The sequence below is a fragment of the Dreissena polymorpha genome, chromosome 16 (genome assembly GCF_020536995.1).
Source record: "Dreissena polymorpha isolate Duluth1 chromosome 16, UMN_Dpol_1.0, whole genome shotgun sequence".
Lineage (NCBI taxonomy): Eukaryota > Metazoa > Mollusca > Bivalvia > Myida > Dreissenidae > Dreissena > Dreissena polymorpha.
The window spans coordinates 6092604-6104206 of NC_068370.1; the positions used below are offsets into that span (position 1 = coordinate 6092604).

At 36.5% G+C, this 11603-nt stretch overlaps 1 protein-coding gene across 1 annotated transcript; it reads right to left on the reverse strand.

Annotated features, from left to right (window-relative positions):
* Positions 1-1860: 1860 nt before the first annotated feature.
* LOC127862792 (uncharacterized) lies at positions 1861-11251 on the reverse strand. The gene is made up of 4 exons (XM_052402060.1): positions 9265-11251; positions 4267-4482; positions 3565-3725; positions 1861-1917 (listed from the first exon to the last, which is right to left on the reverse strand). Exons 1-4 carry the CDS (start codon positions 11249-11251, stop codon positions 1861-1863), a joined length of 2421 nt encoding a protein of 806 aa, XP_052258020.1.
* Between the last annotated feature and the right edge of the window lie 352 nt (positions 11252-11603).

The window sequence follows — 11603 nt, forward strand, 5'->3', positions numbered from 1 at the left end:
GATAAAATATGAACCATATGTGTCCATATGTAACACGCAAGTTAAATTTCCTAATGTCTCAGAGTTTCATACACAGTAATTGGCAGCGTATAAGTCTTACACTGAAAATTAAAATTAATGATATTACACTTCTTGGATAAGCGATAAGTAACGTTTTTGTGATTATGATGAAGTCGATGTTTATAAACTACATTGGTTAATACACATGCGCACCAGTTTCATTGACAGGTGTAAATTCTAAATTCTTTGTGTATATGAAGATTTTGAAAGACAATGAGTTCAAAGTCACTATAACAGGTAAACAATATTTTATTCTTTAAAAATTCGCATAACGTGTGCTATAAAATGTTAATATAATGATCATCGACGTACGTGTTATGTTAAGCCCAAATACCAATTAGCATCACCCGGAATAAATATTGGCACAATATAATTTAAGGCAAAATTACGCCTATTTCACTGAAGACTAAACCAAACCAGAAAATACGCCTTAGTTGCTTCGACATAGTGAAATATTACAAACCGTTTCATCGACTTCTTCCGTGTGTACGGATGTTGTTTGTCCTGGTTCCTGGCTGTCCGTAAAATCACTAAGGAGCCATAATTCTTACAAAATGCTGTTTACAGTATTCTGCTCTTGTTTATAGATTGGGGTCATGTTGGTAAAGAAGTATGCAAAATATAAAAGCAATATGTCGAGGGACATAGAAAATATTTGAGGTGGTACGCAAACTTTAACATTCCAACGCTCACGCTAACGCCGACGCCGGGGTGAGTAGAATAGCTCCACTATATATGTATATATATAGTCGAGCTAAAAACTGCCTAGAGCTCTAGTTTGTTTAACGTATATTTATAAAATATATTCGTGAAATATGTACCGTAAAACAAGCTTTGTAATCAAATGATATTTATATAAATCGATCTTTAGAATTCGTCTTCCAGTATTACTTGAACGTTTACATAAAAGCGCTTTTTAATAGTAATTAAAAATTGTAAACATAATTAAAAAACTAACCTTAGTTTAATGCGTTTGTTCGCTCGAAACTCCATTTTTCCAACTGACTTTCACTAAATGATATAAATACCGAGTGTATGATTTTTAAACAGCGCAACCGGGGAACTGTTATAAGCCTGGATACACACTCGATTGTAATATGGTCAAGATTTGTGTATATTTTGTGCATGCCACAAACCCGCTAATCGGGGAAGGCGTTGGATTTCTAACTTTAATTGACAGTTTAGTATTTCATTCACGTAGATTAGAGATTTTCGCCTAAAACCAACCGGGGAATTCCCCGGTTGGTAGGTGTTCCCCGGTTTGTTGGTGTGTATTCATACGATTTTCCCCGGTTGGTAGGTTTTACAAACTCACACACACGCACGCACGCACGCACGCACGCACGCACGCACGCACGCACGCACGGACGCACACACGCACGCACGCACACACACACACACACACACAAAAATAGGAATATAAGTTTGTATTAAATGTATTGCGCACGAATGTTTTTTAATTAAAGCATGATAGAATGAGTCACCTCTATTATTTCATATCTAACCATTTTGTATAGTTTTTAATAAAAAGTACCTTTCACTTTTATAAGAATAACGCATTATTAATTTACATTTATAGCAAAACAGGCTATAAGAACGATTTGGTATTTAGAAACGATAATGTTGTTGTGCTCCAATTATCAATATAAAGAAGTGAAACTCCAGCTGCTGGAGCAGTATTGAATTCTCATTAAAAACAATTAGAAGCCTAACTTATAGTAATTGTTCTACAGCAATGCAATCTAGCAATCTAGTTATGATGCCATGAAGTAATACGTGTGATCCTTAGGTTTTGAAATTTCACAGGAATGAGCTCTTGGCAACCCCCTTAAAAGTTGTAAGAATCTCTTCGGTCCGCTGCAATAAGAATTAAACATAGATTAAAAGTGCTTACTTAGACAATCTTCTTAAACCACAAGATCGACGTGTTAAGTATTTTGTAAGTAGCATTGTACAGTGGTCGTGATAAAAGTTTGACAAAATCTTGCACCTGGAAAATAGACTGATCACACCACAGGGGTCAGATAATTTATAGAAATGCAGACTTGTATTACAAAATAACTGAATTTCTTTTCTTAATTGACAATACCTAGGGTGCAATATATGGAATGTAACCTCGTATGTTAGCAAGTTAATGCAAATAAAAATCCATAAGGTTCTCCTAAAAAATCTCGTCTGGAATCGGAAAGCCCATGGGTTATTCGAATCATATATCTTTGGTCAAAGTGTTCTCTTCCCTTAAGTTTACTTGTTATTCTTATATTTATAATGTCCTCTTTAAAAAATCATTGTAACTGTTGGACGCAGAGGCTTTGCATTGGGAATTGCTGGTTTTCCTTAAAGAGGAAACTTCAAACATCGTCTTATCTTAACCCGATGGACCCACAGGCTTTGAATTTGTTATGTAAATGTTTATATATAATCTCAGCCATTTTTGTTCAAATTATGCATCTTGGGTAAAAATGGTACATAGTTTTAATTTTGTATTTAGTGAAAAAAACACTATCTTTTACCCTGATACCACAAGGCCCAGATGTCTAGAATATATTTGTTAATTTAAGTGATGGTGTTCTATCAAGTTTGTTTAAATCATGCACAATGACCATACATATGATATTTTGGAAGGTAGCACTGTATTAAAAGAGAATAATATATATATGTTTATTGATGTTTTGTTAAGTTCTTACATATAAATCCATATTACAATTGCGTAAGTATAAAGTTTGTGTACAAATCAACGCATATACATTTTATTCTCTTTATCAAAAGTAAAATTATAACGGATAATGTTCGCTTATTATTACTGAAAGATCACCCGAGTTAAAAAAGGCGAAACTGTATTGAGACCTGCAGATTTCCCTATAGCAAGACATTGCAGTACGTTTCCGGGCTTAATTTATAGATCACAAATAGAGATGTGGTATTGTTCAGGAGATACGACTAATTCAACAAGTGTTGATTTTCTATATCTGTGTCATCACCCAGAATATCTGATCAATTAAGAAGATATTGTATATTTTTTGCTTGCTCGTCGGTATGCATGTCTCCGTTTACAAATGCTTCGTCGTATTGTATTGTTGGTATTTCATCCTTTGCCAATATCTTGCCAAAGAGAGGGTAGAGTAGCTTTACACTGGCCTCGATATCAGCGCTTCTGTCGGTATGCAATAAGATCCTGCTCACTTGCCGTTTTTAAGCCGTCTTATGGCGGTGTGTGTCTCTTTGTTGTCGCGCATCGCTTGTAGCTTTCGTTATCCCCGATGTGGTGGCAAGAGCTGGCCTGTTGAGAAGCTCATGGAGTTGCTCTATCAAACTCTGCATCTGCCCTTAGTCAAGTGCTATAGCTCCTCGGTTCCCGGTCCCTTACAATCCCCTCTCGCTTGTCACACTTTCCTGCTATTTTCGTGATGATGGAGTTAAGGTTTTTGGTTCTTTTCTGGTGGGCTGCTGATCGGTTTCCAGCGTCCCTACGTTGTTCCGATTGTCTGTTTTGATACTACTCACATCCATATTTGCTTCACTCTTCTTGTGAATTATTCTTTTGATGCTCTTGTCTTGCTGTTGTTGGCACTTTGTTGATTCGTTGGTTCTTCTTTCTTTAACTTTCTGCAGAGACGCTGCTAATTTCAACTCCTTGTTGGTGTACGACTTGGGGCCCAGTACTTCTTTGCATATTTGGGTCACTGCACTTTCCTGTCTGCCGCGTCTTCTCTATTGTCTCTTCTTCAATCAGCTCCTATATGACCTGAAACTTGTTTGGAAGGATGATCTTAAACTCTTTTTGCTTCTTTTTTAAAGTGTAGCGATTTTAAACGATGGCGTTTGGAACCTCTGCATGTCCATTTTTTCTTCAGCTTCAGTTTTTATCTTGCGACTAGGAGATGATGGTACCAAGCGATGTCTTCTACTCCTTTAAATATGTTTATCCAGAAGAGAGCGATGTAACGCCGCCAAGATGTAGTGTTTGTCGATGTGGTTGTCCGTTGATGGGTCTTGGGAAACAAAAGTTGCCTAGTGTATCCATCTGTCGTGGAAAACACTTAATTTAAAGACCAGGTGACTTGTTGCAAACAGTTCAGCGAATCTGTCACCGATTTTGTTCATCTTGCTTTAACCTTGCAGCGCCATAAGATCCTTATATCCATACCATCATCTGTCTTTGCATATCTTGGCGTTGAAGTCGCCCTTTACAATGAATGATGATACTTCTCTCTTGTCTGTCTTGTATGATGGTTGACAGTCTGTTGTAAAAGTTTTTCTTTGCCTCGTCTTCACTGTCGTTCGTCGGGGCGTAGTACTGGATTATGTCCATGTTGAGTCTCTTCTTCTTTGTCCGGAACCAGTTTATCTTGATTCGCTGACTCATGGGATGGTCATGTGTAATTTCCTCATCTCTGCGGATAACTTGGATGTCTTCCCTATCTCGTACATGGGTTTGGAATCCCATTTACCAATTATGGTGGTAGTCCTAGTGGAGACGATGGTCATCGGTCTAACGGCTTTCAGTTGACTCTGTCTTTTAAAGCCCGGCTTCATACACCTTCCAGGTGGGGGTCAATCGTCTTCCATATCCTTGAAGTATGTCGGTATGCTGTTTGGCGTTTATGTATAAACCTTTTTACATGGTAGGGTAACTATCTCTACGCCCAGCCCTCAACCTTAATCAAAAGGGCTTAGGACCGTCTTATGCGGATCTGCATTTTCATAGAGTATACATAATAATGTTTGATATTACTATGGCTGCTTCTTCTCAATGTATATATTATAACGATTTGTTTTAATAACTCAAGGCGATTTCTTCCTGACGTTAACACAATTAGCATGATTGTCATATTACTGAAGATTAATTGTTCTTAGAGTGAATACGCTTTCGTGTTTTAGTATGAGGCAGTTTTTAAACACGATACCGTGGGATTTTTGCAACATGATAATGTAATGTTTTAAAGGTGCTATACCTATTAGATCAGATATAACAAAAATCGTATTGCTAAAGAATTCTTTCGAATTGTAAACTCTTTGTAGAGCCAGTAGTATTGTGTTAGTATTGTGCTTGTTGATTTTGAAAATAAAGTGCATCAATCGTTCAGCGCGAAAAATGACAAAAGTGTGTCGTTCTGGCATTAAAGTACATTATAAAGCAAAATAAAATGATATGACATGATGTTTTTCCTTATATTTGTTCTTGAATATTTGGTGTACTTTGCATGCCTTATGATATGTTTTTTTTATAAAAATGTACACGCAATCGTTACCTTAACATTTCAAATAAAAATAAAATGATATAACATGATATTTTCTCTTCTGTTTGTGCCCAATTAAAGTATTGGCCATAGTATTAGCCGACAGCGATACAATTATTTGATAGCAACGTTAACAAACAGCATCGTATTCAGCATACCATATAACTTACAAAGCAATGGAAGTTAACACAGAACAAGTTTCACTCTTTTCTGATATATTTCGCTTCAATAGGCTTTATCAAAGTTTGTTTTTACAATTAAGCTACATTTTCTTTCTATTTCTCAACACAACAATTTTATATTCAATTATATTTCTGTGTCAATTTATATTAAATATCCCAACTGGATACGAAACTGAGTAAAAGAAGTTATATCCAGCCAACCGTTTTATGCGAATATTCGAATATTCGATTGAATGGATTTGCGAATATTCGAATACCGATATAGGAATTCTACAAATTAGTAATTGAATTTCCAAAAACGAAACTGAGTAAACAGTGTAAGTAAGTCAGTACTATTTTGCTGCATCGTTTTAAGCAAAGACGCGTATTAGGCCGTTATATTCTTTCGTTAATCAATTTGTCATACACAGTTGAAATGTACTTTGCTATTGTACGTAAATAATAAAATGCAGTCTGCCTAAGAAGCATTGTGGTAAGTTCATCTTGCAGATGATTGGAAAAACGTTTTTACTACTGGTTGTGTTACAATATATGCTCACTAAAGACAAATATAATTAAATAAAAAAATGGGTCGGCAAAATATATTGGTGTGCCGAGAGTCGTTAAAGAAGTCCTTTGTTAAGACATGTATAGATGATTTACACGACAGAACAACAACCATACACACCGTTACAACAAATAAAGTAGCCTGTCGTTTAAGGGTCTTGATTGTTGACTCCTTGTGTAAACTCGTTTTTTTAAAAAGGCGCTAATGTTCTTTTATAAAATTAGAGGATTAAAATAAACAATTACTATCCTGATAGAGTTTCTTCAGTATAATTAATCGCTAAATTAAATAGAATATTTAACTTAAGTTGACAATGTTGGCTTTCGGCCCGCCCAACCTCGCACGGCTATGCTTTCCCATATCGCTCTTGTCAAAAAGGATATACGGCATGCAGTGTAAATTGCACTACTTATTGAAAGAGCGAGCATGGTGACTTGTGAAAATGTGCGCAAAATACTTGAAGTGTATGTTCCCAAAATATTAACTTTAATGTAGACTGGAAATAAGCTTATGTAAAAAGTTGGATTAAATAACTAAACACAAGATGTTGTTTACTATATGCATTGCAGCAAGTAGTCATAATCGCTTTTTAAGTTTAGAAGTTCTGTGCATTAAGTACAGTAAACGTATAATATAACGTATCAACAAATTAAACGAATATGATATACCTTTTTGGTTAGTCGTTTAAAGGTTAAATAAAATCAACGGCGTGAAATATATTCCAGAAAACGTTAGCAAAGAGATATATACTGCTGTGGTTGTATTTGAATATATAAGAATATTTATTGAGTTGACTCAATGACTGATTAATGATAACGATCAAACGATCATCAAACTGTCCGAAATCTAACGCATAAAAGTGAATTATTATAACATAACGTGTTAATCTAGATACTGCAAACTCACATGAGTATACCGAATAAATGCTAAATAGCGGATCACAGTTTTGCAGTATGTACTACCGGGGTAATTTCGGGGTTATGTGAAATATAACAGCTGGCGATGTGTGAGTCTGAACTTGAAGCATTTATAACTCTACATTTATTGCCTGCTTTTCATTTTGCTATATTTTAACAGAACACCAGAAGTCCAGAATCATAAATCTAGATGTTCAATATTTAATATTTATATACTAAGTATATTCTAAGTTGGAATATATACATAGCAAATAACAGCAGCAAATAATAGTTTAAGCGTTTCGCCGACATGAATTTTTGATTTGGTTTGTGTAACGTAACTAACGGCTTGCATCTACAAAGAATCTAAGTTGAAAATCAAGTTGAAAAATGTATAATTTTGCAACCTTGTACACAAAAGAATTGATTATTGATTGCGGCACGAAGTCGTAAGTGCTCTAAGTCAAATAATATGGAAAATGCGTAATGCAATTTGCAGTCAGTGATCAGATCGATAACTTAAAGCTTGACTTGTTTAACTTGAATACAGACTTTCTTAAGACGCTTTCTAAAACCAGGTCCATTTCATCCATAGGAGTAATAAAGCAACACCAAGTCTACAACTAAACACATCCTATTTCATGACAAATACAGTAATAAAAACAGTAAAGTAAAATGAAAAGCTAAAGATGTTTATTAATACGTAAATCAAAGCTTAGGGTTTTTAACAATCCAATAAACACAAAGTGAAAAAGAATAAGCATCGAATAAATAGATGGAGTTTAAGTCGCGAATGAAATGCAAAATGTTTATGAATAAATTTATAAAAACATTATATTTCTTATAATTTAAATAGATCGATAGATTCTTTATTATCATCCATAGGGAAGGCAATACATACCCAGTGAATATATTAACAACATTACACAAAGTGCATTTACATGTATACAAAAGTAAAAGATATGAAGCGTGCAATTATTATATTGATATTGAACGTAAAGCAATAAATGATTATTGAAATAGAACGTTCAGCATTGTAAGGTTTAAAGTGAAATAGAAAGTTAAATAATGAGAGGATTACATTGAAATAGAACGTAAAACCTTTTAAGAACAGCTTCGAATAGATCGTTTAACAAGTTGACGACTTTTGTATCGGGAAATCAAGCAATAAACGTGAAAGTATACAGATACTTTTTTCAAAAGATATATCTACGTATTCTTAAATATATTAAATATATTAATTGTTATATTAATAGAATATATAAACCATAATAAATAAAAGGTTTCTTTTGTCAAAGATTTTCTTTTTTTGTCGCTGTCGTTTATGTAAGTTTGTACAAAATTATAGGTGCTTTGACATTTTTAAAGCATGTACATATGATATTGATTCCCCACCGACTGTCGTATGAAAATTAATATATACTTATAATTGTTTACAACGGCAACCGTATAAATTGTTATTTTTATATAAATGAAAAGTATTGTTTTATTGCAAATTTTCAGGACGATCGACTGACGTACAGTTATCCCGTATTACATGTCCGCTCAATAAATCTGTCTGTATTGATACTTTGGATTTGGATTTCTATTTCACCGTGGATTTATTTCACTACAGATCATAGAAAAGAGAGTACAGTCTCGGTGATATTTAACAAATATGCTCATACGTTTGTTACGAATCGTTAGTAAAATGCGATGCTTACCACTCAACATTTTGAGTATCAAAATGTGTGCAATTTTGAGCTGTGCTTATGAACGGTGATCTTAGTTGCTGTCAAAGTCATGTGATATGTTTTATCGAATTCAATCGTGAAGGGTATACAGTGTATTGAGACTGAACTACACATGTCTACAGTTTATTGAAACCATTGTTGACATTCCCACCGTTTGTTGCGCCGTTTGTGTTCAATGTATACTTGTCGTTGGAAGACTTTGTTTTTTTCAAACACACGCAAAAAATGCATAGCACAAGAATGGTCTGCAGCGAAAGTACTGCGATGAGTAGGCCAAGAAGTACATGGTAATTTTCCTTCGGTATTGCAGAATCCGATGCCTCTTGAGCTATAAAAAAAGAGCCGATGAGACTTCAACAAAGACCCGAACAACATGAGTACGTTCAACAAGGTTAAACCTAATAGGACGCCACTATCATTTTTGCTAAACATTAATTGTAAATGAAGGTTCATTATATGCAAGTAATTTAATTGCGAAATATATTTAATCAAAGAAGACAACAATGTGTATTAATTTTTTTTTATTCGGACACAACTCTCAGTTTTGCAAAACATTATCTGGACATTTTCATCAGATGAAATCATAAGATACCATAATACCATTACCTTGCTGGTGTTCCTCTGCCTTCGATATAAGGTTCATTCTGTAAGGAGATGGCGGATACGAATGGCAGTCTGGAAATCCTTTCGGCGCTGATGGTATTTCAGTGAACGATTCATTTAACAGCATAAGCATGCCGTCCATACTGTGAAGTTCAATGTGGCAGTGCATGTTCCAGAGACCGGGGTTGTCAGCCTTTATCCGAATGACAACATATCCGCCAGTGGGAACAATAATCGTGTCTTTACGAGGAGGATTGTTCAGCTCTAAGCCCGGTACACGTCCGTTGAGCCAAGCCGCATCACGCCATGTTGCGTTGTTGCAAAATGATTTATTAGGGTCGGTAACTGGTCCTCTGCAATCGATATCTGAATTGTCGCCTTGTATCGCCCCTGTTGATGAATTATAATTCCCGTATCCCATTTTCAGGACGTAGAACGAATGTCCGTGCATGTGTATAGGGTGCGACCATCCTTTGCCCATTCCCATGTTCATTAAGATCATTTGAATAGTATCCCCACCGCCTATTTCTAACGCATGCGTACACAAACAATGTCGGTCATCGCCGCACTCTGGAGATTTACAAGGGGATGACCATTCCTTTGGTTGCAAAAGAGGATTTACATCCGGGGTATGAAAGTCTCTCCCGTTGACTGAACCCGGGTGCCCGTTGACTGAACCCGGGTAAGGTTTCACGCCAGGAAAAGCCCAATTAAGGAAATATTCTTTGGACATGCCAGGCTCAAAGACAGGTGCTGGGTCGTCATTTACAGCAGATTTCAACTGGTCAAACGTTACACATTCAGTGTAAGCTTCTGGATAATATGTAAAAGGGCAATTTAAAACTAAACATGTCTTTGCAGCTGTACATTGCTGGCGGTTTGTCTTTGGGTCAGACGCAGTAGCGGTTTCATAGCGTAAAATTGCATCTGCTCGGCGGTAGCGTCCTTTCTCCAACGTAATGCCACGTATCCAATAGTTACCGACCGGCTGATTGGCTGTAATCTCGAAGTCGAATCTCTCGCCTGGATTAATGACAAATGATTCTGCTTCAACTGGTTTCAGGTCGTAACCATCAGAGGCAACAACAGTCAATGTGTGCGAGTCGATTGATATCCTGAAGGGATATAATGCACCAGTTCCAATAACTCGGAACCGATATTTGTTGCCTGACTTGACGTTGTAAACAGTTAAAGGAGCGCCATTGTGGTCAATATTATTCTCCTGGTAGTATCGTCCTCTCCCATTGATAAGTAAAGAATGTATAAGCAACATACTAAAGAAACTACTATCTAGTGACTGGCTTGGGTTCCATTTCTTTCTTCCATCGTACACACCGTAGATCATTTTCGCGTGATCCGTGTCAGAATCCATGTCATGGTTCCAGTCCGTTATTTGCATTATTAGATCTTCTGTGGTCGTCTCGGTTCTCTCTTTGATTATGAAAGCTCCGTACACACCCATGGTTCTCTGTGCCCCTGCGTGCGAGTGCCACCAGAATGTTCCTTTTGGACTGGCCTTGAAGCGATAGGTAAATGACTGTCCTGGAAGTATCGGGCATTGTGTCACAAACGGGACCCCATCCATCCACGGCGTGTCGACCTGATGAAGACCGTGCCAATGAATGGTAACTCCGTGACTGTTCAGTTTGTTCTTTACATGCACGACAATCTGTTGCCCCTCAAAAACGATTATATTTGGCCCTGGGAATTGCCCGTTGACTACAGAAACAAGTCTTGGATTCTCCCACCCATCGGCTGTAATCACCTGGTCATGTGGAATTGGTTCAGCGGTGGATGTGTCATTAACGTCGTACGCAAACACATTACCACCGTGCGGAAAGACCAATGTTTTACCTCTCATCATGGTTAGTCGGTGCTCAACCTCAAAATGGAAGACGCATTCCTTCATGTCTATCTTGCAGACCTCCGCTTGCAAAATGCCAGAACAGAAGGCCACAATCAGCACATTGATCAAGACCCTCCTGCACATCGTGTGTTATCTAAACAAAGAAGAATAATATGTTAAGAATAGTTTTTCAGAAGCATATGAGTTTGGTTGATGGTCACAGGTGGAGTTTTCTTCGGGTACTTCGGCAACCCCTTACAATACAAGACCACACTAAAATTGATTTTTTTTTCAGTAACAACTAAATATCTGGAAAGGGCAGCTTAAATTCAATCAATATTCTTCCCAACTTTCGTGAGTCTAGTTAGCTTATACAATAGGAGAGACACTTTGGGACAAACTCCGAATCCACACTTCATGTAGCCTCGGTTGCGGAAGGACATCATTTACTTAAAAATACATAAACTACTTCACAATTGTCGTTATATAAGTATAA

Excerpts from the sequence above, each read along its gene's own strand:
- LOC127862792 (XM_052402060.1), bottom strand. The coding sequence starts at position 11,251 with ATGTGCAGGAGGGTCTTGATCAATGTGCTGATTGTGGCCTTCTGTTCT. Across the intron at positions 4,483-9,264 it reads GGCAGAGGAACACCAGCAAG|ATAGGGAAGACATCCAAGTT; the intron begins GTAATGGTATTA and ends CCCATGTACGAG. Across the intron at positions 3,726-4,266 it reads ACAAGACAGACAAGAGAGAA|AAGTACTGGGCCCCAAGTCG; the intron begins GTATCATCATTC and ends AAATATGCAAAG.